The sequence below is a fragment of the Chiloscyllium plagiosum genome, unplaced genomic scaffold, assembly GCF_037043375.1.
Source record: "Chiloscyllium plagiosum isolate Xiang-an unplaced genomic scaffold, Cpla_swu_hap1 HiC_scaffold_31, whole genome shotgun sequence".
NCBI classification, from domain to species: Eukaryota; Metazoa; Chordata; class Chondrichthyes; order Orectolobiformes; family Hemiscylliidae; genus Chiloscyllium; species Chiloscyllium plagiosum.
In genome coordinates, this window is record NW_028270169.1 from 56,982,581 (window position 1) to 57,009,141 (window position 26,561).

General features: G+C 41.1%; 1 protein-coding gene across 2 annotated transcripts in view; it reads left to right on the plus strand.

Annotated features, from left to right (window-relative positions):
• The first annotated feature begins 47 nt into the window (after nucleotides 1-47).
• The window catches only part of nup88 (nucleoporin 88), a 49,484-nt gene continuing 22,970 nt past the window's right edge, over nucleotides 48-26,561 (plus strand). For both annotated transcript variants that reach the window (XM_043718836.2, XM_087977567.1), the window contains exons 1-12: nucleotides 48-255; nucleotides 1,641-1,810; nucleotides 4,193-4,318; nucleotides 4,884-4,970; nucleotides 7,564-7,731; nucleotides 9,368-9,554; nucleotides 10,871-11,021; nucleotides 12,921-13,019; nucleotides 17,366-17,456; nucleotides 19,851-19,955; nucleotides 21,134-21,286; nucleotides 24,381-24,506. In XM_043718836.2, the coding sequence (XP_043574771.2) occupies nucleotides 49-255; nucleotides 1,641-1,810; nucleotides 4,193-4,318; nucleotides 4,884-4,970; nucleotides 7,564-7,731; nucleotides 9,368-9,554; nucleotides 10,871-11,021; nucleotides 12,921-13,019; nucleotides 17,366-17,456; nucleotides 19,851-19,955; nucleotides 21,134-21,286; nucleotides 24,381-24,506 (1,670 nt within the window). In that variant the 5' untranslated portion in view covers nucleotide 48. The remainder of the gene's footprint in view (nucleotides 256-1,640; nucleotides 1,811-4,192; nucleotides 4,319-4,883; nucleotides 4,971-7,563; nucleotides 7,732-9,367; nucleotides 9,555-10,870; nucleotides 11,022-12,920; nucleotides 13,020-17,365; nucleotides 17,457-19,850; nucleotides 19,956-21,133; nucleotides 21,287-24,380; nucleotides 24,507-26,561) is intronic.

A 26,561-nucleotide genomic window follows, 5' to 3' on the forward strand; every position in this document is an offset into this window, starting at 1 on the left:
CATTGGCTGCCTGTTATAGTGACGCACTTCCAGGCGGTCCTGAGGAAGATGGCGGATGGCTGTGAGCGGTGGTGGGGGGAGTTACTCAATCATCCCCTGTTGGACCGGCTCAAAAGGAGTGATAGGCGCTCGGATGATCCGGTTAAAAACCTCGTCTTCTGCGTCGATAGTGATCTTTTCTTCTGGGATGTGAACGAAAGCGCGTTTTACACCACTAACCTTCGGAGCTTGAACGCCGACATCGAATCGTACCAGGTACAAGCCAAGGGGGAGAGGGAGGACAGTGTGTGTGTGAGAGAGAGGAGCGGACAAACAGTTAAAACGTTGCACAGATTTAACAGGAGGCAAGGTAGTAAAGGGATGTGGTGGGTGGAAAGTGGGAAAGACTAGGATCTTCTTTGCTGCTGAATCAACTAATTAGAAAAAAAAACCAAGAACTGGTTAGAACAAAATCAAACAAAGTGCCGGAAAAACTCAACCAGTCTGACAGCATCTATGGAGAAAAAGTAAGGTTCATGTTTTGGGTCTAGTAACACTTCAGAACTGACTGTACCTAGGAAACAGGTGATTAAAATGCTAAAGATTGGATAGGGGCAGAGTCGATGATAGATGGAGCCCAGTGAGGGAAACACAGTTGGGCAGGCAAAGGAATGGGTAAAGATCTCCTTCTCCATTAATGGACCTTCTCTCATGCCCTTACTCCAACTCCCAAACATCAGGCCTTGTCATTATGTTGGCTGCTGCCACAAACCACCTATTTTCAATCACTTATAGTCCCCATTAGTAGCTATAAATTCTTTCAGCCTAGCTGTTACCCATAACCTTGACTGACCAAGTGATTCAGAAGATTATTACCTTTGAGATTCTGCTTAATTTGATGTCTAATTCCTCATGCTGACTGGAGAATCTATACTTTGTCTTTGTATTTTTGATATATTCATGAATCCAGCTCCTCCCATTGTATGATTGTTCAGACCTGAGCAGATGAAAAAGTCCTGGCACTGGACAGCCACCTTTCTTTGAAGGAAATCGGGTTAATACCATGTTATTATACCATGCCCTACTACCACTGCTTTCCTTTTTGCTGATTTGGTTGAGTGGTGTGTTCATCTGCTGGACAGTTGCAAAGGCTGTTGCTCCTGCACTTCTGCCCTCATGCTCCCCTATTTCCCTCAGCTGCAGCCATGCTCCTACTGATAACTGGTCAAATCAGAAGACCATCGTAAGTGGGACTGCCTTGTGATACAAAATATTCAGAAACATTTCCTCGTCACTAATGTGTCATCATTCTGCAACTTGGTTTCCAGCTCAAATGTGAAGCTGAAGCTGCTTAAACTGCATACACCTACTACAGATGTTTGCCCTATATCTCGTGCATGCTGCAGCCATGACACATCTGAAATGAACTGTACGGACTATCTTACAGTCCTTTAATGAGTTTTAAAGTACTATGTAAATATTTTATCCAATTATTTATTTTTACTTTATAATATTAACCTTACCCTCGGTTCTTGTGCTATTTTAAACCTTAGGAATGAAATAGACCTGAATCACTTATCAGATGTAAGATATTTGTGATGTACATAAATGCATCATTTCCATGCCATTGAAGTTTATTTGCTTATTTTGTTAACCTGCAGACCTTGCTATGTATAAATCCACCGCTATTTGAAGTGAATGAAGTTCTGCTCAGTCCAACTCAGCATCATGTGCTACTCATTGGAACTAAAGGCATGATGGTGTTGGAGCTACCCCAGCGGTGGGGAAAGAGGTCTGAATTTGAAGGTGGAACAAACAGGGTTAATTGTCGGTAAGTGTTTAGGTATTTCTGCTTTTTGTTTTTTGAAAAAGTTAAATGATTTCAGTTGAGGCCCTGGTATTTGTGATTGTACATCACTCAATGGAAAATAATTAAGTGAAGAAGTTTCAACCCTCCTGGATTTCCAAAGGAATGGAGGGAATACCAAAAGCACAACTTATGAACTATCACTAGCTCTCCTCTTTGCAAAAAGTAACTGCTAGTTCACTCCTGACTCTCTCAAAAGTCACTCAACAAAATTTGCTATATCAGTATTTTCTTTCCATGATTAAATTGAAAAAAAGGCCCTTTTTTTTTGAGAAAAAGAACAGTTAATCCAATGTAACAAAATCAAAATAAGTAAAGGTGGAATAAAAGCACAGCACTGTGGATGCTCAAGATTTGAGTCGAGAAAGTCAGCAGGTCTGACAGCATCTGAAAGAAAGAAGCAGTTAATATTTTGAGTCCAATATGACTCAACCCATTCCCGAAGTATAGTCCTATCACAATTGAAATGGTTTGATTCTCTCTCTCTCCAGTTAGACCTGCCAAGTTATCTGGTGCTTTCCTGCTTTATTTTCAGTAATGCTCGGTACACTCAACAATTCAGATAACCCCGGTTATAAGTTGGAATAAATTTGCTGTTTCAGACTGATGACATTTTGTTAAACTTCAAGGGAAAAGTCGCAAACTAAAACATTTAGCATTCTCTCCGCACAGATGCAGCCAGATCGGCTGAATGTTTCCAGTATCAGCAGTATTTTCCTTTTGCCATGATTTATTGAAATCATTCATTGAGATATTTAGCTTCTGTAAAAACTTAATTGATCATCTTTATCTCCATGTTAATTCACATGTTTTTTTCAGAGCAGTTTAGATAAATGGTGTGTGTTTATGTCAACATGTTTGTGTATTTTTTTCATGAACTTGTATTAAGTCTGTGCTACACCACATGGGGGCGATGGTGTTGTGGTGGTGAAGTCGCTGGATTTGCTGTCCAGGCTTCCAGGTTAATGTTCTGGAGACATGGGTTCAAATACAGCCATGGTTGGTGTACTCTAAATTCTTATGATAAATACAGGGCAACCTCCGATTATCCGAACGAGATGGGCAGGCACTTTTCCGTTCGGATAATCAAGTATTTGGTTAATCGATTAAATGCCTTTCCTCTGGGGTTCAAGAGTTCTTAGTCTGCTCCCCGTTCAGGAGACTGCAGTAGCACACAGCGTGCGAGACTCCATCCCCAACCACGCTCCCTGCCTCCAACACTGTCCTCTCGACACCGCTCCCATCCAACACCTCTCCCCACCCCCTGACACAGCCCCCCCCACCCCGCAACATTGCATCCTGCCCCCCAAATCCCATCCAACACTGCACCCCACTTGCCCCTCAACCCCATCCAACACCTCTCTGGGGCAGCCAGACTGGACACAAATATTAAGACTGCTGTGGGGTAAGTCTCCAAATAGCGTGCGCGCGCGCACACACACACACACACACACACGTTTTTCTGCAACTTTTTGACAGGTTCCATATTTGCCGTGCACAGGACAATGTTGGTCAGATTACCTGTGGAAGTTGGGCGGGGGGGGGGTGGAGTGGTTTAGAACTCTGCGGAGCGAGAGGGCGGGAGGTCAGCCATTTGGAGAATGCCTGTTTAATCACTGTTGGGAACATGTCTTTGATGTAATGTTTCTATCGAGACATCGCGATCTCCTTCGGATAATTGGATTCGGTTAATCGGGGTTTCTCTGTATATTATTCATTGTCTTCTGACATTTAGTTCAAGCAAAATTACGCAGTGATGCTCATATCCCATGAAAGAATAACTAAACCACTGTTATTTACATTGTTAAGAAAAAAAAAGTATTATTCTTTGGAGTCCAAAATAATTTTACCAGATGAATATTTTCCTGCCCAGTAAACTAGGATTTTGCTGCACATAGCACAAATTTGCTGTCCTAAATATTTTATTCTAAAGAAACCTTTTGATCTATTCTGTTTAGAACATTTTTTTAAGAAAAAATTAATTTCATGTCTTTTTTTTAATCAAATGGCTTCAGTGGAATCTAGTTATGCAGCCATTATCAAATTGGCTTCTGAAATATCCCAGTCTGATGACAATCCAGACTACAATTGAGCTGAAATATTTATAGTTAGAAGGGTGCAGCATCCTGCTGAAGATTTAGTTTGCGACTCTTTTTTGACCGGGGACAGTTTATTGGCTGCTTGAAATTCCTTCTGATCTCTACTTATGTTCGTCTGTTGACCTTACCGGATCAATTGACAAACCAGCATTTCTTTATAAAAGCTGTTTAAGATCTGTTTCTGTACTCTTTACTTGTGAAGAAGCAAATATTGTGGGCACTAAATGTTTTTCTTTTGAAATTGCAGAACAATTCCTATAGCAGAAAGATTCTTTACTAGTTCGACATTACTGACATTGAAGCATGCTGCTTGGTACCCTAGTGAAACTGAGGAACCACATGTTGTTATGTTGACCTCTGATAATTCTATAAGGTAATGTGATACACTGCTTGATCTAAAAGTTGCATTGCTTCATATTGATGTTCCGTAACTTGGCTATTCCGGCATTAAATCACCAAGCCAGCTATCTGCACTTCAAATTCATGTCTGCATTTAAAACCATCAAAGAAATATGTTCATTCCATCTTTTGAGAATGAGATGTTTATCGGCTATATACTTATTTCCCCTTCCTTTCAGCCAGTCCAAAATTTCATGTGGGTGTTTTGCATGTCTTGGGCAAGCTGTTTCAGGTGGACATCTGTACAATTAAGAGTCACATGTGTCAGTAAAATTGCCAGTATCCTGCTTACCATGGGCCCACAGTTTAAAACTGATTTTTCACTACCACTGCACAGGGTGGTCTTGAAAGCTTGGGTCAGCATGCTCCTAGGGCAGGATGGAAGGTAGGTTTAATGTGGATTAAATGGGTGCATGTAATGTTAATACTGTGTGTCTCTCATTGTTTTGTTTTACACCCTTGGTGAGGACCAAAATAGTGCAACCAGGGTAGATGAATATTTGTTCTCTTCCCATAACTATTCAATTTTGTCATTACAGGTTATATGACTTAAAGCAACCACAGACTCCAGTGAACACATTTAGCCTTACTCAGTGTGAAGAGGAAAATATTGTACCAACATCAAGGTAAACATGTTTATCATTTTGCTTGTTCTGTGGATATGATTTGTGCTGTTATTTTTTTCCTAAATGAGTATTTTGCCAACTTGTACTTTCCATCTACTGACACTTCCTACCATGACTCAAATAACTAAATTATCAATGGTTTACTTTATCCTTGTTACTATTTCTGAGTGTTATCACTTAATTATCTGCTGAAAGTACAAACTTCTCTGTTCTATGATGAAAGAACCTGGACTTGTGTAACTTCTTTCTTGTCCTTAGCAACCCAAAACATTCAGTGGCAAGTGCTGTTATAATGTAGGCAAATACAGCAGCAATGTTGTGTGCAGCAAGTTCTGTCAAACATTTGTGAAATAAATTAATTTATTTGAACTGGTTGAGAATAAGATGTTGGTTTGATTATGCCATGAGTGGAGTGTTTTGTATCCTGAGAACTATATTTATGGAAAGCATAGTTTGAAACCTGGAAAGCATCAGCAAAGCCAATGAACGCTAAAAAACTTCAACAGTTTGAATAATCTGAGATCCTTTCTGTTCACTCGAGTAGACATGTAGGGCTTATCATCTTGTATGAAAGCCAACACTTCTAACAATATAGCAATCTTTATTCCTGCACAGAATTACTAAGTCTGACCTGAATTGTTAACTGTTTCTCCCTCTGCATAAGTTGCCACACTACTGGCAACAATAGTGCTGTCATTAAGCCCATCTGAGCTGATATACTTCAAGTTTATCGCCTGCAGAAAATTGTTGATTTCTGCTCACCAGAGGCCCATAACCAAAAAAAAATCCTAAATTACTACTCACCGCAGAGGAAGCCATATTTCACTCGATATCTCTCCTAGACCCTCTATATGTAGCCTGTTAGATTCTGCTTTACGCTTTCTTCTTCGAGTGAAGTTTTTTATTTTTTTTTTCCCTAACTGTCTTTCATTGGGTTTGCTGATGCTTTCTATGTTTCAAATATCCTTTCTATAATGTAGTTCTCAGAATATGCAATTCTCCAACCATGGTATGATCAAACCAAAGCCTTGTATATTTTCAATAACAATTTTATACTTGGTATCTCCTGTATAAACCCATATTCTGCCATGTCTCTCTAAGAAGCTTTTCCACCTGAGCTTCATCTTTAAAGATTAGTGTACTTGGTTGCTTTCTCTTTTGTTTCCCCCCCCCCCCCCCCCCCCCACCTCCAAAGATTTCTGAACATATTGAAACAGAATATGATTGACTATTTTCAATAGTAGTGTAATTAAATTGGATATACTTTTTTATGGGTGAATTGTGTGGCTTTTTTGTTTGCATATTTGACAAACTACTACAGAAGTACATCCAGGGATCAGTCAGGTGGATAGATGGCTTGCTTATGATACAGTATGATGGCAACAGTCTGGGTTTAATTCCCGCACTATGAAGTTACCATGAAGGACTCTCTCAATCTCTCTCCTCGTCTGAGGCATGGTCCCCTGTGGGTTAAATGACCACCAGTTGTCCCTCTCTAATGAGAGAACAGGTGGACAAGAACTGAGTAGTCCATAAATGAAAAGAGATTTGCTTGAATTTGAATTGTATGATTTCTAGTTATAATATTTTTGAGGTTGAAAAGTTGAGATTGGTATTCAAACTGTATTCTAGTACTTGAGCCCAGAATCTAGGTTGACACTTTACTGCAGCACTGATAAGTTGCTGGATCTACCTTCACTTAGCTAATGGTGAGCCTGCTTCAGATGAATTTGTGTGAAGTGCATTTGGGCATTAGTGATTACAGCACAGAAAGACCTAAAACTTTAAGGCACATGGCTGCAGAAACCAAATGTTCATAAATCTGAAGGCTATTGAAATTAGGTTTTATTTCCAAATTTAAAACAACTGATCCTCAAGTCTTGAATGACCAATGGTCATGTTGAAGAGGGCTCAATGGCCTACTCCTACTCCAGTTTCCTATGTAAACTGTTGTGGCTTCGTTTCACATTTTCTTGTTTGTTTTAATCCAGGCATTTGGATTACTTGTCCAATAGTGGGTACCCTGCTCTTTTACCAGTGCTTATGCAGTGCTTTTTGTTGTGTTTCAAGTTGCCTGGGCCAGTTCCTTATATTTTTGAAATTAGCTAATTTTCTAGACCAGTTCTTTTTGATTGATTGTTCACTAAAATTTCATTTGAACTAATGATGTTACGGTTGCTGTTTCCTAGATGTTTCTAGCTATTGGACCTTATCTGGGTTTCACTACTTTTATGCTAGAGCTGCAACGGCCTCTCCTTTCATATGCAAATTATTTATCTTCCTCAAGTACAATTCTTTAGAAAGGGGATGATGTTTCAAGAACAAGGAAGGTGATATAAACTGATGTGCAAACAGAGTAGAGGTGATGAAGGAAGAGCCTCTAACAATGAGTGGTTAGGCTGTGGAATGCACTGCACAAAAAGTAGTGGAGGTAGATTTACTTGAGTATTCAAAGGGCATTGAAAGGTCATGGTGTGCAGGGATCTAGGGGAAGGCAGGAGATTGGTGCTAGATAATAGAGCTGGTGTAGTCACAATGGGCTGAATGGTCTTCATGTGCACTGTAATAATTCTGTGTGTCTCTGCCACTGTAGATCATATACAGCATCACTTGGGGAGACTGCAGTTGCTTTTGATTTTGGTCCTTTGACTTCTGCCCCTGGGCGTCGTTCCAAAGAAGAGGTTCAGGTCTATCCACTTTATGTTCTGTATGAAAATGGCGAGACCTTCTTGATCTATTGCAACCTCACTCATAACAACAGGTAAGTGTGTGTCACTGAGCGTGTTGAAAAGGGTTGGTGGGCAAGGTAATCTAGGTAAATAAGCTTCAGGAAAATGACTTCAATTATGACTTGGAGGTGCAAGTGTTGGACTGGGGTGGACAAAGTTAAAAATCACACAACACCAGGTTATAGTGTTTATTTGGAAGTGTTGCTCCTTCATCAGATGGACAACCTCCCGATGAAGAAGCAGCGCTTAAAAGCTAGTGTTTCCAAATAAACTTGTTGGACTATAACCTGGTGTTGTATGATTTTTAACTTCAGTTATGGATTCAAACTTTTTACCTGATGCATATTGTTAGCTACATATTATATAATTAGTTTTTGAGAGCCGATGGCCATCTGGACTAGGCTACCTTTGTGCTTTACATTCTACTGTGCCTCTGAAGTGAACGGAGGTTCTGAATTTTGGGAGTTCACCACCTTCTCTGGAGCTGCAGGAATAAAATGAGGAATTGGTATGATGATAGGATTGCATTGAAGTTAATGAACCCTAAATGTACCTTTTAATCTACCTATTATCCTAACTTGTTCAGTCTTTACAAATCCTTTGGGGGCATTAGTTGTGCAATGTTAGGAGGGAAAGATAGAGCTTGATTTAGATAAATGCAAGGTGCTGCTTTTGGAAGAGCAAATTATAGTGAGACTTATTCATTTAATGGTAAGGTCCTGGGGAGTATTGCTGAACAAAGAGACCTTGGAGTACAGGTTCTTAATTCCTTGAAAGTGGAGTCGCAGGTAGATAGGATAATGAAGTAGGCGTTTGGTATTCTTTCCTTTATTGGCCAGAGTATTGAGTATAGGAGTTGGGAGGTCATGTTGCAGCTGTACAGGACTTTTGGAATATTGTACACATTTCTGGTCTCCTTCTTCCAATCGGAAGGATTTTATGAAACCTGAAAGGGTTTGGAAAAGATTTACACGGATGTTGGAAGATTTGAGCTATAGGGAGAGGCTGAATAGGCTGGGGCTGTTTTCCCTGGAACGTCAGAGGCTGAGGGAAGACCTTATGGAGGTGTATAAAATCATGAGGAGCATGATTAGGGTGAATGGACAAAGTCTTTTCCCTGGAGTGCGGAGTCAAGAACTAGAGGGCATAGGTTTAGGGTGAGAGGGGAAAGATATGAAAGGGACCTAAGGGGCAGCGTTTTCACGCAGAGGGTGTTGCGTGTATGGAATGAGCTGCCAGAGGAAGTGGTGGAGGCTGGTACAGTTAGACCATTTAAAAAGCATCTGGATGGGTACATGAATAGGAAGCGTTTAGAGGGATATGGGCCAAGTGCTGGCAAATGGGACTAGATGAGGTTAGGATATCTGGTTGGCATGGACAAGTTGGATTGAAGGGTCTGTTTCCATGCTGTACATCTCTATTTGACTAGATTTTAGTGAAAGTGAACTCTAGAGAGTAAGTATCTGCTTAGCGTAACCAAGAGGATTCATTCAATAAACCCAAATTTTATTACAGTATTCTGATTAGTAACTTTTCATTGAGATAGTAGTTGCCAAGACTAGTGACATTCTGGATCTATCACACTTGTAATAGCTACTCAGGTGAGAATAAAACTATTCTTGTTGGAAACAAAATGTGACATGAGCTTTACTTAATCTTCTCTCCTAGCACTGGTCTTATTGGGAAGTTACTGGGTCCTCTACCAATGCACCCAGCTGCTGAGGATAATTACGGCTATGATGCTTGTGCCATACTGTGCCTTCCCTGTACCCCAAACATTCTGGTTATTGCTACACAATCCGGCATGTTATACCACTGTGTGGTTCTTGAGGGGGATGAAGAGGAAGATCAGATGGTAAGATGGAAATGGATCATATGCAAATAAGAAGTATATGCATTTGGAACTTATCTTGGTAGCTTTACTGTTTGCGTGGCTTTTCTTCCCCCCTCCTTCCTGTCTCTCCTTTCTCCCTGCCGTCTACCCATCAGATACTGCAATACTCAGTCTGCCTCCTGTGTAGTGAGGTGATTGAGTTGCTGGTGTGTTATTGTCCACCTTTCATTGTTTTCAGTGTATAGTTCCCAAGCAGTCTTGCCGGTGTGGTGGCAGGCAAAATTAAAAAAATTAATGCATGTAGATAAAACCTCAGGAACAAGCAACTGTAATAGGATAGTGCAAATAATTATTGTTTTGTTATAAAAGAGAATAAACTTGCAGAATCTAATTGATGTTTTACCATGGATAAGTATGTAATGCTGCCTTTTGGTAGCCCAAATAAGGATGTTGCACTTTCCTTGGAAAGTAAGAACCCAAATGGGGAAGAGGAGAAATTTAACTCTGGGTATATCCATGCAAGTCATAAAGTAGTGACCTAGATTAAAATAACTTTCTTTTTAAAGGCAACCTCCACAAATAAGGTTCCTTTGTTGACCGTCTGAATTAAAATTCAAAGTTATGCTAAATTTGTGTTGTACTTTGATTAGAATATAATGGAGGTTAGAATATAATACAGTTTTGGTCTTGATATTAAAAAATAGATATGTAGGCATTTGAGAAGGTTCAAAGAAGAATCACGGGACGATTTACAAACTGAGTTTATAATGACTTAAGCAAGCGACCAGGGCCGCCTCTTTCACACAGCTGAGGAGTGTGCTGGTGTTTGAATTAAGTTACACTTGCAAAAAGTTTTCCATTTGTTGGGATAGTCAAAATTGGAGTTTATAGATATGCGATAGTCACTAACCAATCTGGAAGGAAATTCAGAAAATATCTTTACTTAGTGTGGTGGGAATATGAAATATGTTGTTACAACCCATAGTTAAGAAAAAAATAAAGAAGTATTTAAGAGGAAGCTAGATAGGTACATGGGGGTTGAAGAAATCGATTAGGACAGAAAGCAGGACCATGAGCCAGTGGGCTAAATATTATTAACTGAATTATTATCCAACCCTCAAGATTTTATGAAACACATAAAATGACTACCATAATATAGTCATTTCCAATTGTGCTAATATTTACCATGCAATGCTGGCTGAACTGATTCAATGTGCAATTATGTTAATATTTCTAATTTTAATTTATATAATTACATTGGCTTGCTTGTATTGTTTGAGGTAATGCAGACATTATAAATTGTTAGAAAGTTGAAGGTTTATACTCTTCATGTTTAGGCCAATGAATCTTGGGACCTGAGATGTGAGTCTCTTCCTTCGCTCTACGTGTTTGAATGTGTGGAATTGGAATTGAGCTTGAAACTGGTGACTGGGGATGACATCGAGCAATTGCAATCTGATTTCTCCTGCCCAATCTCATTGCATAAAGGTATGGTGCAATGTCTTTAGTGTGCTCCTACATTTATTCATTTATATAACTTAAAACCATATACCTGACAGCCGATGTAATTGCATTGGTGTTGAACACAATAAATCTCCTTTTCTTCCATTACTTTTATGGAGAAAGTGAGGTCTGCAGATGCTGGAGATCAAAGTTGAAACTTTATTGCTGGAACAGCACAGCAGGTCAGGCAGCATCCAGGGAACAGGAGATTCGACGTTTCGGGCACAGATTCGGGCACAGATTTTCGGGAAAAGATTCCTGAAGAAGGGCCTGTGCCCGAAACGTCGAATCTCCTGTTCCCTGGATGCTGCCTGACCTGCTCTGCTGTTCCAGCAATAAAGTTTCAACCATTACTTTTATCCCTATTAAATATTCTATTTGAATGAGAGTTTGATACGAATCAGCTTTTTTTTTGCCTATTATTCCACTATCTCTCATAATTTAGACCTGTGGCAAGTCAATATATCCTCAATGTGGTTCCCTTGTTCAAGAAGGGGAGTAGGGATAACCCTAGTAACTATAGGCCGGTGAGTCTCACTTCTGTTGTGGGCAAAGTCTTAGAATTGTAAGGGATAGGATTTATGAACATCTGGATAGGAATAATGTGATCAAGGATAGTCAGCATGGTTTTGTGAAGGGCAGGTCGTGCCTCACAAACCTTATTGAATTCTTTGAGAAGGTGACTAAGGAGGTGGACGAGGGGAAAGCAGTAGATGTGGTGTATATGGATTTTAGTAAGGCATTTGATAAGGTTCCCCATGGTAGGCTACTTCAAAAAATACGGAGGTTATGGCATTAAGGGTGAGTTGGAGGTTTGGATTAGGAATTGGCTGGCTGGAAGAAGACAGAGGGTAGTAGTTGATGGTAAAGGTTCATCTTGGAGTGCCGTTACTAGCGGTGTTCTGCAAGGATCTGTTTTGGGACCATTGCTGTTTGTCATTTTTATAAATGACCTGGAGGAGGGGCTAGAAGGCTGGGTGAGCAAGTTTGCGGATGATACGAAAGTCGCAGGAGTTGTTGACAGTGAGGAAGGATGTGGCAGGTTACAGCGGGATATAGATAAGCTGCAGAACTGGGCAGAAAGGTGGCAAATGGAGTTCAATGTAGCTAAGTGTGAGGTGATTCACTTTGGTAAGAGTAACAAAAAGATGGGGTACTGGGCTAATGGTCGGGTACTTGGTAGTGTGGATGAGCAGAGGGATCTTGGTGTCCATGTACACAGATCTTTGAAAGTTGCCACCCAGGTAAATAGTGCGGTGAAGAAGGCATATGGCGTACTGGCTTTTATTGGTAGAGGAATTGAGTTCTGGAGTCCTGAGATCATGTTGCAGTTGTATAAGACTCTGGTGCGGCCACATCTGGAGTATTGTGTGCAGTTTTGGTCGCCATACTATAGGAAGGATGTGGAGGAGGTTTACCAGGATGTTGCCTGGTATGGTAGGAAGATCGTATGAGGAAAGGCTGAGGCACTTGGGGTTGTTTTCATTGGAGAAAAGAAGGTTTAGGGGTGACTTGATAGAGGTGTACAAGATGATTAGGGGTTTAGATAGGGTTGACCTTTTTCCATGTATGGAGTCAGCTATTACGAGGGGGCATAGCTTTAAATTAAGGAGTGGTAGGTATAGGGCGGATGTTAGGGGTAGGTTCTTTACTCAGCGAATCGTGAGTTCATGGAATGCCCTGCCAGTAGCAGTGGTGGACTCTCCCTCTTTATGGGCATTTAAGCGGGCATTGGATAGGCATATGGAGGATAGTGGGCTAGTGTATGTTAGGTAGGCTTGGATCGGCGCAACATCGAGGGCCAAAGGGCCTGTACTGCGCTGTATTCTTCTATGTTCTAATGAGGAATAGTTGTCAATCATTTATCTGATCTTATCTTTCTAGATCCATTATGTCCAACACGGTATCATTGCACACACCTAGCTGGTGTACACAGCGTCGGGCTGACATGGGTCAATGAACTGGAAAATTTCTTCAGCTCAGGTAGAGTATATAGTTAACATTGAGTCCAGAAACCATCGTTTAGAACTAGAAGCAGCGAGGAAACGGTGGTACAGAACAACCTCGATTATCTGAATGAGACAAGCGGGGAGTAACTTGTTCAGATAACCGATTTTTTTTTTCGATCAGATCAGCTATCCGAATAAAGGAAGTTATACTGAATGTAATTACTTTTAAAAAGGCATGTTCTTATTTCATTTATTTGATAAAATGTATGCAAATACTGGATATTGCTCAATTCATGATATTTTACAAAAGACATTTCGTCAGTAAGAAATTAAATGCAATTATAAGATTCTTTTAGTGTAATAATATGCACTGTCCTAATGCTTTGAAGTGTTTGAGCAGGTAACTCACTACCAGAGACAAATATTGCCAGTCGTTGATATGATTCAAAAGATCACACTGGACTCAAAATGATAACTCTCTTTTTCTCTCTCTTTGAATGTGAGTCAAGTTTTTTTTATTTCGTATCTCCAGCATCTGCACCATTTTGCTTTTATTCTCGATACTGAAGCTGTTTTGTTGATCAGACCTTGTTTTTGAGGCTCTCCTGAGTTTTCAATGCAACATAGCCCTGTTCTTCCTACAGGGTATATTATTCCAACCATAGAGGTTCAGAAGCAATTGGACTTGGTAATGTGTTAAATGGAGGACAGCTGAGAGTTGTACTCCATCGGGTTAAAAGCTGTGAATCGGTGTCATGCTTTCTGTAATATACAGCTGGGTAGTTTTCTTCCCTGAGGCATTATTTTAACTTTTTCATTTCAATTCCCTATCCATATATCTCTCCAATAAATCACTAGTAGTTACAGCAGTATAAGTTATTTAAATAGATAAAATGTGTTTTATTAAAAAAAAGTACACAAAACATTCACATTAAGATTTCCAAATGAAACTGTGGAACTAATCCTCGGAGGTCTTCCTTTTCCTCCATAACCACCAAAGGCTTATCAAATGCATGAATTTATTGTCACGTGTACCAAGGCACAGTGAAAAGATTTGTCTTGTGAGCAATACAGGCAGATCATAGTTTAATAGCATAGATAAATATAGGTAAACAGCGGCAAAACCAAAGCACAGGTACAGGTGAATGCTAAGAGTTTCAGTCCATTCAGTATTCTAACAACACTAGGGTAGAAACTGTTTTGAAACCGGTTGGTGCATGTGTTCAGGCTTCTATACCTTCTCCCCGATGGTAGAGGTTGTAGAAAAACACTGCCAGGATGGGATGGATCTTTGAGAATGCTGACAGCCTTTCCTTGACACCGGGCCTGGTAGATTGGCCTTTGTGATTGTCCGGGCCGAGTTCACCACTCACTAACTGTCTCCGATCTTGAACGGTACAGTTGCCGTACCAGGTAGTGATACATCCAGACAGAATACTCTCAATGGCGCACCTATAAAAATTGGCAAGGGTATTCACCGTCATGCCAAATTTTCTCAGCTGCCTGAGGAAGAAGAGATGTTGGGTCTTTGTAACCAGTGCGTCCATGTGAAGAGTCCAAGAAAGCTTGCTGTTGATGACCACTCCCAGGAGAATGACAGTCTCCGCTCATGCCACCTCTGTGTTGCTGATGTGCAGGGGGGCATGAGTAACATCCTGCTGAAAATCAATAATGAGTCCCTTGGTTTTGCCAGCACTGAGAGCTAGGGAAGCATAATCAATCCACTATTTCTTGGTAGAACTAATTTTCTCAATTATTTCTTCCACCTTGGTGTAGTTCTAACAGTAACAGCAGTAACGTTTTTACGGGACCTTGAGATCTTGTTCGGATAATCCGAAATTTGAATAATTAGGAGTGAGCAGATGGGTGGAGATGAAACACAGAGTGCAAGAAGGGTAGCCAAATAAAGGGACTTTAAGCAAACAAGCCAGAGATGAAGAGAAGCAAGAAGGTGATAATGGAGACTGAGTGGGTGAAAATGGGTTGGCTTTGTTGAAAGCAGCCCATTTCATGACAGGGTCTCGGGTTGTGGAGGTAGACTATAGACATGGAAGGGTGTGTTCATGCTTTGAAATTGTTTAACTTGATGCTGAGTCCTGAAGGCCATAAAATACTCAAGCAGATGATGAGTTTGCGTTGAGCTTCACTGGAGCACTGCAACAGGTCAGATACAAAAGTGTTAGCATAGGAATGCAGTGATGTTGAAGTGGCAGGTAACTAGAAATTTGGGGCAGAGTGTAGGTGTTCTGCAAAGTGGTCACTCAGTCTGTGTTTTCTCTCCCGAGTGCAGAGCAGCGAATATAGATTAGATTGAGCAAAGTATATTTAAATCATTGCTTCATCTGGAAGTTGTGTCAGAGACCTTGAATGCTGAGAAGGGAGGAAGTAAATGGAGGTGTTGTACCTTCTATGACTGCATGGGAAGATGCTGTGTGGGGATGTTGATTGAGGAGGAGTGGGCAAGGTGTTCTAGGGGAATGGTCCCTGCAAAAGGGTGAGCAGGGAGATACGTCTTGTTGTGTCATTCCACTGAGGATGGTGGAAATGGTAGCTTATTCATAGAGTTGTAGAGATCTACAGCACAAAAAACACCCTTTGGTCCAGTCAAGAACAATCACATAACTGACTAACTATGATCCTTTGGTGATGCTGATGCAGAGGAAAATAAGAAGGGGGAACCCTATCATTGTTGTGGGATGAGGGCAGAAGTGTGGGAAATAGATCAGACACTGCTCAGGGGCATCCTCAGTTAAGGAAAAAGTTGGACAAGCCTGAGGCACTCCTGCAGAAGGTAGGATCATCAGAATGCAACAGACAGCTTTGTTGTTACTGCATTTGGAAGTTGTGGAGCAATGGGTTAAATTTTTGTCTTGTTCGAGATCATCATTACCTGACCTTTTGTGTGACAGGAATATTACTTGCCACTTAATCACCTCAAGCCTGGGCATTGTCTGGTCTTGCTGAATTTGGACACTGGCTGCTTGTATCTGAGGAGCTGTGAATGGTACTGAATTTTGCACAGTTCCCATTTGGAAAACGCACAGCAGTTCAGGCAGCATCCAAGGAGCTTCGAAATCGACGTTTCGGGCAAAAGCCCTGCATCAGGAGTGCTTTTGCCCGAAACGTCGATTTCGAAGCTCCTTGGATGCTGCCTGAACTGCTGTGCTCTTCCAGCACCACTAATCCAGAATCTGGTTTCCAGCATCTGCAGTCATTGTTTTTACCTCGTTGGTTTTAACCCATTTGGAAAACCCCTACTTCTGACTTTACTGTTAGAAGGAAGGTTGTTAATAATGTAACTGAAAATGGTTATGTCTAAGACAATATCATGAGGAGCTCCTGCAGTGATTTTTGGGACTCCTAGCCGCAGCCATCTTTGTTTCTCCCACAAGTCTCCAACCAACAGATCGTTTCCCCTTTTACTCCTGTTGACTGTTTTTATGCAGCACCTCTGGAATTCAGCTCCTTGTCCATGCTTGACCCAAGGCTGTAATGAGATCAGGAACTGAGTGGCCCCCACAAAGCCCAACTAAGTGTCTTTGATCAGACTATTACTGAACATAACTTCCATAACTTTACTGATAGGGTGTTGACTGGTTGGATTTAATTTGTCCTGGTTTTTATGGACAGGATATACGTGGCAAAACCATTGTTGTGTCAATGTCAGTATTGTAGTTGTTTTAGAGTAGGTTGGGTAGTGTTGTAGCTATTTATGGAGCACAAGTTGCCAAAATGTTGGCAGAGCTTACAGACTTTGCAGTATCAATACCTTCAGACATTTCTTGATATCATGTAATAAGTGGAGTTGTTTGAAGATTTATTAGTGCTGGAAAAGCACAGCCGGTCAGACAGCATCAGAGGAGCAGGAAGATCGACGTTTCGGGCAAAAGCCCTTCATCAGCACTGAAGCTGTGTTTTTCCAGCACCACTCTAATCTAGACTCTGATTTCCAGCATCTGCAGTCCTCACTTTTGCCTCATCTGTGGGATAGCTCTATCAGTTCTTTCATTAACCCCAAGGTGTTAGTGCAGGGGATGTTGCAGGGACAACAGAACTGGGTTGCCATTGTTATTTTCACTGTCTAAGTTGATGGTCTGTCTAATTTAATTCTTTAAACTTTGTAGCAATATCATACCATTTCAGTGGGCAGTTAAGAGTCAACCACATTGCTTTGGGTCAGGAGTCATATGTAGGCCACACCAGGAAATGACAGCAGATTTCCTTACCTAAATAAGATTAGTGAATCACTTTTGGAAGTGAAGTAGTTTAGATTTGCCTCATCTGTTCTTTTTGGTAATATTTGCAAGTCTTTTTAAATCTATCAACTAATATTTCCGCATTCCTGAAGTTGTGGATCACCTTGTGCTTTTATGCCTACAGATGACGAAGATAAAAGTGCGCTTCAGGAGTTGGCATCAGAGCAGAAATGCTTAGTAGAACATGTCCTGTGCACCAAACCACTGCCATGCAGGTATCATCTTCCCATGTTCCTTATTACTCCCTAGCTGGAAAATGTTTTAGATCGTTAAAATCTTGAGGAAAACCTTTTTTATGTGATATTTTTAATGCATGAATGTTTTACAAACCCTTAATTTTTGCCTCTGTTATTCTTAGGCCAAGCAGCTGGGGAGGCATTATTGTTATATGCTGAGGTAGAATCTTTGTCTCCTGATCACCTGAGTGGTGGCTTGGACTGGCCCACTTATTTTTTTAAGTTTCTCAGTTCTGGAACTCTGAGCTGAAGTTGAGAATCAAAGTTTGAACAGTATCTTGTTTTAAGAGAAGAAGAGGACAAGCAAAGTGATGTATGCACATGGGAGCTGGCCTGGAAAGATAATTGAAGATTAATTATTGCTGTAAGAATACTGCAGATGGTTGGCATCAGCATATGTTATGTTCAAGGACTGGCAGCTGATTGTGATGTTGCATTCATCAATTTAGGCGAGGCGAGTGCTGGCTAGCCAACCACAGAAACTGTTGGGGGACAAAAAAAGAGGAGAAATCATATATTGAACTGGTCGTGCCTGGGTTTTTGGGTAGAAGGTTGTGTTTGGGTTTTACAGACTAATTTTACATCTGGTTCAATAAAGTGTTCTGAGAAAAGAATCCCAGTTTAAAATAAGTGATTGCTCTTTGGAGCCTGCTGGAAGCTGTTTATATTGACCAGTGACTTTGGAATTCAAGCAAGATACTGTCAAAAGCCTTACTGAAGTTCATAAAGACAGCATCTACCACTCTGCCACCATGAATCATCCGTGTCACTTCAAAAAATCTCAATCCGGTTTGAGAGACATGACCTTGCCTGCACAAAGTCGTGCTACCTGTCACTAATAAGTCCATATTTTTCCAATTGTGACTAAATCCCTAAGTATCTTCAATAATTTCCCTACCACTGACGTAAGGCTCAGTGGCCTATAATTTCCTGACTTATCCCTGTTGCCCTTCCTAAACTAAGGAACAACGTTGGGTATTCTCCAGTTCTCTGGTATCTCTCGTGACTAAAGAGGATGTGAAGATTTTGTTCAAGGTCCCAGTAATTTCCTCACCTGCCTCCCTCCGCATTCTGTGATAGATCCCATAAGGTGTGGGGATTTGTCTACCTTAATGCTTTTTAAAACACCCAATACCACTTCCTTTCTTATTGACATGCCCCAAATATCAACATATCCCTCCTGAAACTCTCTATCACCATGTCCTTCTCTTTTGTGAATACCAATGCAAAGTATTCATTAAGGACCTCGCCCACTTCCTTCGGCTCCACGCAAAAATACACTCCTTTTTTTTCTTGAGTGGGCCTACCCTTTCCCTAGCTATCCTCTTGCTCCTTATATACGTATATTTTCCTTAATTCCGTTTGCCAAAGACATTTCATGGCCTCTTTCAGCCCTCCTGATTTGTTGTTGGCGTTGTTTCCTCCTGTCTTTGTATGCATTCAAGGCTCTGTGTAAATTGAGTTTCCTAAATATATGCTTCCTTTTTTTTTTGACTAATCTCATAATTTCTCTTGTCATCCAAGGTTTACAAATCTTGCCATCCTTCTCCTTCATTTTCACAGGAGCATTGTAAATTTGCTGATGACACCAAGACAAGTAGCATTGTAAGAAGTGTAGATGTAAGCATAACATTTCAAAGAGAGGTTGATGGTGCAAATAAATAGGCAAGAATGTTAGCAAATGTGGGGTCAGCTACTTTGGAGCAAAAAAAAAACAGAACAGCGTTTTTTTTTGTTAATGATGAAAAGCTGAGGCAGTGGACATCCAAATGGACGTTTTTGAGGGGGCAGGTGGCAGATATATCATTGAAATGTCTTGAGGTCCGTAAAATTAAATGATCAGAATGATTACTGTAATACTGGCCTTCCACACCTCAAAGTAATTCTGGGTATTTAGACTTTGAAACAATATATTGGCCTTTGATCCTGTCAATTATAGGTTTTCTGGATAATAAGAGAATGTATTCCCTGGAACTTTAGAAAGTTAAGGGTTGATTTGATTTAAGTTTAAGATCCTAAGGGAATCAGATAGGTTAAAAAGAAATTATTTCCACAAATTGATCAAGGTTAAATAAGACAGGAGGTTGAAAAGATTAACTGGTATATAGCCCGAATTACATCTTCCTATGTGCAAGTTTTGCTTCATTTATTCATTCACGGGATGCAGGTGTCGCAATTTTAGCGATTTTACAAACTGAGTTTAAGTTGAATGTAGTCCTTTTATTTTAAGGTAGTTGATTATAGAAATAGGTTTCTGGGAATTCTAGTGACGGTCACTCTCTCAATTCTTTTCAATATTTTTTGTCACCTTTCTGTTTGGTAAGAAGTGACAGTTGCATTATTTTCACTTTGTGTGTCTTCAAATTCTTACAGTCCACCAGCACCAATCAAAGGATTCTGGATCATTTCAGATCTGTCCCTCGGAGCTGCAATGATTTGTATTACTGATTCTTTTGAATGTATTATAAGAGAATTGCTGTAAGTATTTTCCTTGTATGATTGAATTGTGAAAACTTCCTTTTAACAGGGATTTAGTGTTAGTGCTTGGGAAAGTGATCATCTGGTTTATCATTGTTCCACAGATATATGGATCAATATAATTGTGGACTGATGAAGTCTTGAGATTGTTACTGAACCGATTGGTGACATTTTGAGTATCCAGTATGATTCCCACTGCTAATTGCTATCCTTTTCTCCATTTGGAAATATGCACAAAGTTTGTATCAAAATACAAATTGAGTTTTTTTCTGAAACTATTTACAGTCATAGCACACAATACAAGATAGGATTGCTGGGTAAGGATTCAGAGGCTTGCCAGTGTTTGCTCATCTGCATTATGGATACATGACTTGGGGCCAGTGCAGGGAGGGAAGGTTTAAGTTGGAAGAGTCTGCCTGAGGTATGGCTGGGCAAAGATTGACAATTGGAATATATTGTGGGAAAATGTAAAGCTATCCACTTTGGCACAAAAGTTTAGATTGCGTAGTTTGTGGTAGGTTCTCACTGTCCTAGTGCATGAAATACACTATCAGCAATCTTCTCAAAACTCACTTGCAATAAAACATTTGCTTTTATTGCAATGCAGTGTAAAAGTAGGGAAGTTTTGATGCAGGACATTAGTGAGAGTACTGTGTCAAGTTTTGATCTCTTTATTTAAGGAAGATCATACTTGCATTGGAAGCAGCTCAGAAGTTTGGCTGGGTAAAATCCTTTTCAGGAAAGTTGGGCATTTGCTCCTTGCCTAATGGATGAATACAGAGAAGACTCTTCTCCTTTGGGAAAATCCAGAATTGAGGAATGCAGTTGCCTGTTTAAGGTAGAAATGCAAAGGAATTTCTTCTTTCAAGAGGATCCTTAATCTTTAGAATGCTGGAATATATTAATTGTTGGGAGGCAGGCTTCTAAACTTCAGGGGAGTTGAGGGTTATGGGGGAATAGAAAAATTGAGTTGATGCCAAGATCAGATCAGCTGGGATCTAACCAGTGGGAGAGCAGAGGGGCTGAATGGCGTGTTGTACTTACTTTTGATGCTGTCATGCAATAATTCTGAGTAATTGCACCTGATATGGTTTTGATACTTTCAACAGTTCACTTGAAACTGTCTGTGCACTGACTCGATTACAAACAAATTGTAATAAATTTGTGGATGTTTGCAGGACCACGACAAGGCCAGTATCGCCACCGTTATTGTGTTCCAACCCAGACAGCAGCTGTGTGGCATCTCCACTGCGAAACTTTGCAAGCAGTTCCTTTGAGCAACACATTAGAAATATTCTGCGTCGTACTACAACCAATCCATTGCTACTGAGGTATTGTTTTAACCCACAGACATATTTACATTCATATTATTTCATTGCATTCAACCAGGTTTCCTTAACCTCTCCAAACCCACTAACATGAAATAATTCACGGAGTCATATCATTTATTTATTTAGATTACTTACAGATTACTTACAGTGTGGAAACAGGCCCTTCGGCCCAACAAGCCCACACCGACCCGCCGAAGCGCAACCCACCCACACCCCTACATTTACCCCTTTAACCTAACACTACGGGCAATTTAGCATGGCCAATTCACCTGACCCGCACATCTTTGGACTGTGGGAGGAAACCGGAGCACCCGGAGGAAACCCACGCAGACACTGGGAGAATGTGCAAACTCCACACAGTCAGTCGCCTGAGTCGGGAATTGAACCCGGGTCTCTGGCGCTGTGAGGCAGCAGTGCTAACCAGTGCTAACCACTGTGCCACATTGCCGCATCATGGCATAATGCAACTAGAACCATATAGTACAAAGTTCTGTGTTTGACCTGTGCTGAATCTGCTGAACTTAGTTAAGGCAGTGCAGTTACCTTCCCAACACTGAATCCTGTAAGTCCTAAAGTACATGAATGCTAGTTGCAGCAGATTTGGGAATGGTTGGGCGGCACAGTGGCTCAGTGGTTTAGCACTGCAGCCTCACAGCACCAGGATCCCAGGTTCAATTCCAGCCTTGGGTGACTCTGTCTGTGTGGAGTTTGCATGTTCTCCCTGTGTCTGCGTGGGTTTCCTCCAGGTGCTCCAGTTTCCTCCCACAGTCCAAAAATGTGCAGGTCAGGTGAATTGGCCATGCTAAATTGCCCATAATGTTAGGTGCATTAGTCAGAGGGAAATGTGTCTGGGTGGGTTACTCTTCGGAGGGTCGGTGTGGACAGGTTGGGCCAAAGGGCCTATTTCCACACTGTAGGGAATCTAATCTAATCTAATCTTTGGAGTAGTGCATTTTTGTTGTACTATGTGTTTGTTCATTTTGGTGAACTGTATATGAGCTGTTCCCATTCATGAAATGGTGGCCCTGGGTCAACACTTTCAGAAGTGAAAAATTAATAGAACATGGTGTTTTCTACCTGGAGAAACTGAAGCTGCAGTGATGATGCATTCTGTTCTCCCCATAGCTATTCAGATTTAAATACTGATCTTGACTGATGTTTGTACTTGGCCATGTCTCGAAATAAACATTGGAATTCCTACAGTTAATGCTTTGGATGTGGGGTGTCTCTAACAGAGCAGCTGTTTAATGCCTAACCCACCTTCCTAAAAAAACGTTCTTATGCAACTGACGAGTTTCTGGGTCACAGAAGGACAATTAAGCTGCGCTAGGACTAGAATCTTGTCAGGCTGAGGAAGGGTGGCAGATTTTGTTTCCTATTTGATATTCGTGAACCAGCTGTTTTTCTCTTAATGACATCTAAAGATGCCAACTTCTTATTTTCAGATTTCAAACTTAATTTAAATTCTTGCATTCTCTGAGTTAATGCTTCAGACTATTACACCTTCCATACCCATAAAATGAGTTAGCATGTGGATATTTAATAGGAGGCAATAGCATAGTAGTAATGTCACTAGACTAGTAGTCATGAGGCTAATGCTCTTGAAGTACTGGTTCACATCCCACTATGGTGACTGGCAACTTGTGTATTCCACATTTATTAATTAGATATATCTTTTTGACTCAGCCTGTTCAGACATTATCATACACCTCAGGAACCGGTGGGGCTTGAACCTAGGTCTCCTAGCACAGAGGTAGGGAGCCACTGCACCACAACAACCCATTAAATCTGGAATATCAAGTTAGTCCCAGTAATGTTGCCATGGCGTTATCGTATAAAAACTCATCTGGTTTGCTCCTCTCTTTTAGGGAAGGGAATCTGCCATCCTTACTTAGATTTTACAATGTAGTTGATTCTTAACTTCCCTCTGAAATAACCTCCAGTCCATTCAGTTCATGATCAGTAAGGGATTGGCAACAAATGCTGGTTTTGCTAGCAATTCCCACATCCCATGAAGAAGAATTGAGAAAAAGATTCAAACATAAAATATTAAAACAGAGGAACTTCTGTGTATCAATTATCCGAAGAAGATCTCAAGGTCCCGATAGGAGCATTACATCAATGACTTGTGACCAACTCTGATCGTGCCTTTTGTTTACAATTATTAAAAGTGAATTTGGCTCACTGAAATGTTGCTGAGAACAGTCCTTGACATCGGTGGGAGCCCAGGTACTGTGACCAAATGACTGACCTCCCACCCTCCCCCTCTCTCCCAACACTTCGCTTGGAGTTCTACCATTGGGTGGAACTCCCAAGCCCCCCTTTCCCCAGATAATCTATCCAACATTGTGCTGCAAGTCCGTTACACACAAGTGTGTGTCTGCTCAGAAGCAAACCCTGAGACAGAGAGAGGGTGCAAGGCAGACAGAGCGAGGATAAAGGAAACTTCAGAAAACTGAGTCCCAGAGGAGAGGTATTGAATGAAATACTGTCCGCCCATCTCCTTCGGACACTCGAGATTCGGCTGTATTGCATAGAACATTCAACAATTTGACAAGTGGATAGAATATATTATCCCTACATCCTGGTGAAAGGTTGTAATCAGGCCTGGAGGTTGGCGTTCCACTCAACCAGATAATGAGTGTTTATGTGCTTGTGGTGGAAATAATTAAGTCAAGTCAACCTTCATCGGTAATCGTGTTTACTTATCTCTGATACTCACATGGCAGGATTATGTTCTTGAGACTGAGTATTACTGGTGAGGTCAGCATTTACTACCCATCCCTCATTGGCCACGAGAAGAAGGTGGTGAACTGTCACCTTGAATCACTGCTGTCCATGTGATATTGGTACACCCATAGTTAAGGAAGCTGTTCCAGGATTTTGACCCAGTGACACTGAAGGAACAGTAAAATTTCTAGGTCAAGATGGTGAGTGGTTTGGGGGAGAACTTGCAGGTGGCGTGCCCATGTGTCTGTTACATTTGTTCTTCTAGATGGTATGGATTAAAGGTTTGGAAGTTGCTGTTGAAGGAGCTTTGGTGAATTGCAAGAAGCTGGAACTCTACAGTATGTATCTTCGCTTTTCTTTTCAGGGCATCTGATGCAGTAGGAGTACCTCCACCACAGGAATGTCTGCAGCTCTTGAGTCGAGCCACCCAGGTCTTCAGAGAAGAGTACATCCTTAAACAGGCTCTTGCACGCGAAGAGATCACACGCAGGTAATAAAGTCACCTCTTGATTTATGTGAAATAAAAAATTGTATTTATATGGAATGTTTAAGCTAGTGAAATGACCCAAGATACCATGCAATTGCAGTCAAACTGCAGCCATGCAAAGATGATCACACAGGATCGTAGAACAGGTGAGGAAGGATTTAAGGTGATCTTAAGTGTGGTGGAGAGGTTAGAATGCAGACATTGGGAATAAGTGAAACCTTGGAGAGATTAGAAAATTGGACGTGTTTTGAAAATTAGTGTTTCTCAATGGGAGCCTATGTGGATCAGTCAAGGTGAGGAAATGTGATGGTGAATGTTATGACAGTCTGCACAGTTTGGAATGGACTTCAGATTCTGTCAGGTAGAAGATGAGGCTGGTCAGAAAAGCATTGGAATAGTCCAGTTTAGAGTTTCAGCAGTGGGTGACATGGGCTGAATCAGGCAATGTTATGGCACAATTGTTGCATTAAATTTATCCACTGACAAAAAGTGAGAATAAGGGTAGGCGATGGCCTGGTGGTATTATGGTTAGATTTTTAATCCAAGAACTCCAATAAGTGTTCTGGGGACCTGGATTTGAATCCCACTCAGCAGATGGTGGAATCTGAAATTAAGAATCTCCTGATCACCATGAAACGATTGTCGGAAAAACCCATTTGGTTTATTAATGTCTTTCAGGGAGGAAATCTGCCATCCTCACCTGGTCTGGCTATGTGACTTCAGACCCACTGTGGTGTAGTTGACGCTCAAATACCCTCAAAAATGGCCTAACAGGCCATTCAGTTGTACCAAACACTACATAGTCTCAAAGAAATGAAACCAAATGGTTATGCCAGTTTTGCAATACTGTGTGCAGTTCTAGTCTCCCTCCTATAGGGAGGATATTGTAAAACTTGAAAAGGTTCAGAAAATATTTACAAGCTTTAGGGAGAGGCTGTTTTCCCTGGAATGTCGGAGCCTGAGAGATGACCAATAGAGGTTTATAAAATCATGAGTGGCATGGATAGATAAAGAGACTAAGTCTTTTCCCTGGGGTGGGGGGAGTCCAGAAGTAGAGGCCGTAGGTTTAGGGTGAGAGGGGAAAGATTTAAAAGGGACCTCAGCAGCTTTTTCACGCAGAGAGTGGTGCATGTATGGAATGAGCTACCAGGGGAATTAGTGGAGGCTGTTACAATTGCAACATTTAAAAGGCATCCGATGGGTATATGAATAGGAAGGGTATAGAGGGATATGGCAAGTGCTGGCAAATGAGATTAGATTAATTTAGGATGTCTGACCAACATGGACAAGTTGGATGAAGGGTCTGTTTCCATGCTGTAAATCTGTGACTTGTGATCTGGCATCGACCTCAGCACCAGAAAAGACCAAGGCAGAAATAACCCTGTCGATCCTGCAAAGTCGTCTTCCTAACATCTGGGGATGATTGCCCTAATTGGAGAGCTGTCTCACAGACTAGCCAAGCAATAGTCAGACATTGTCTGTAAGGTCTGATTCTGAGAGTATGACAGTGTCTCAGACACCACCATCCCTGGATATGTCTTGTCTCACTGGCAGGACAGACCCAGCAGAGGTGGCAGCACAGTGGTACACATTTCAGAGGGAGTTGTTCTGGGAGTCATCAACATTGACCCTGGGCCCGTGTCTCATGGATTCAGGTTAAATGTGGAGGAGAAAATCTCCTGCTGATTTACCACTTACTGCCTTCTCTCAGCTGGTGAATTTCCATATTTAACAATACTTGGAGGAAACACTGAGGATGGCAAAGGTACAAAAAGTACTCGAGGTGAGGATTTTCAAAGTCCACCAAGATAGGTCAGCAGCAGAATTACTGATCAAGCTGGTCAGGTCCTAAATAACATAGCTGCTAGACTGGGTCTGCAGCACGTGATGAGGGAACCATAAAGAGGAAACATACTTGACCTCAACCGTACCAGTGCGCCAGCTGCAAATGTCCATGACCATACCAATAAGAGTAACCACTGCACAGTATTTGTAGAGATGAAGTCCAGCCTTCACATTGAGAATAATGTCCATGTTGTGTGGCACTGCCATCGTGAA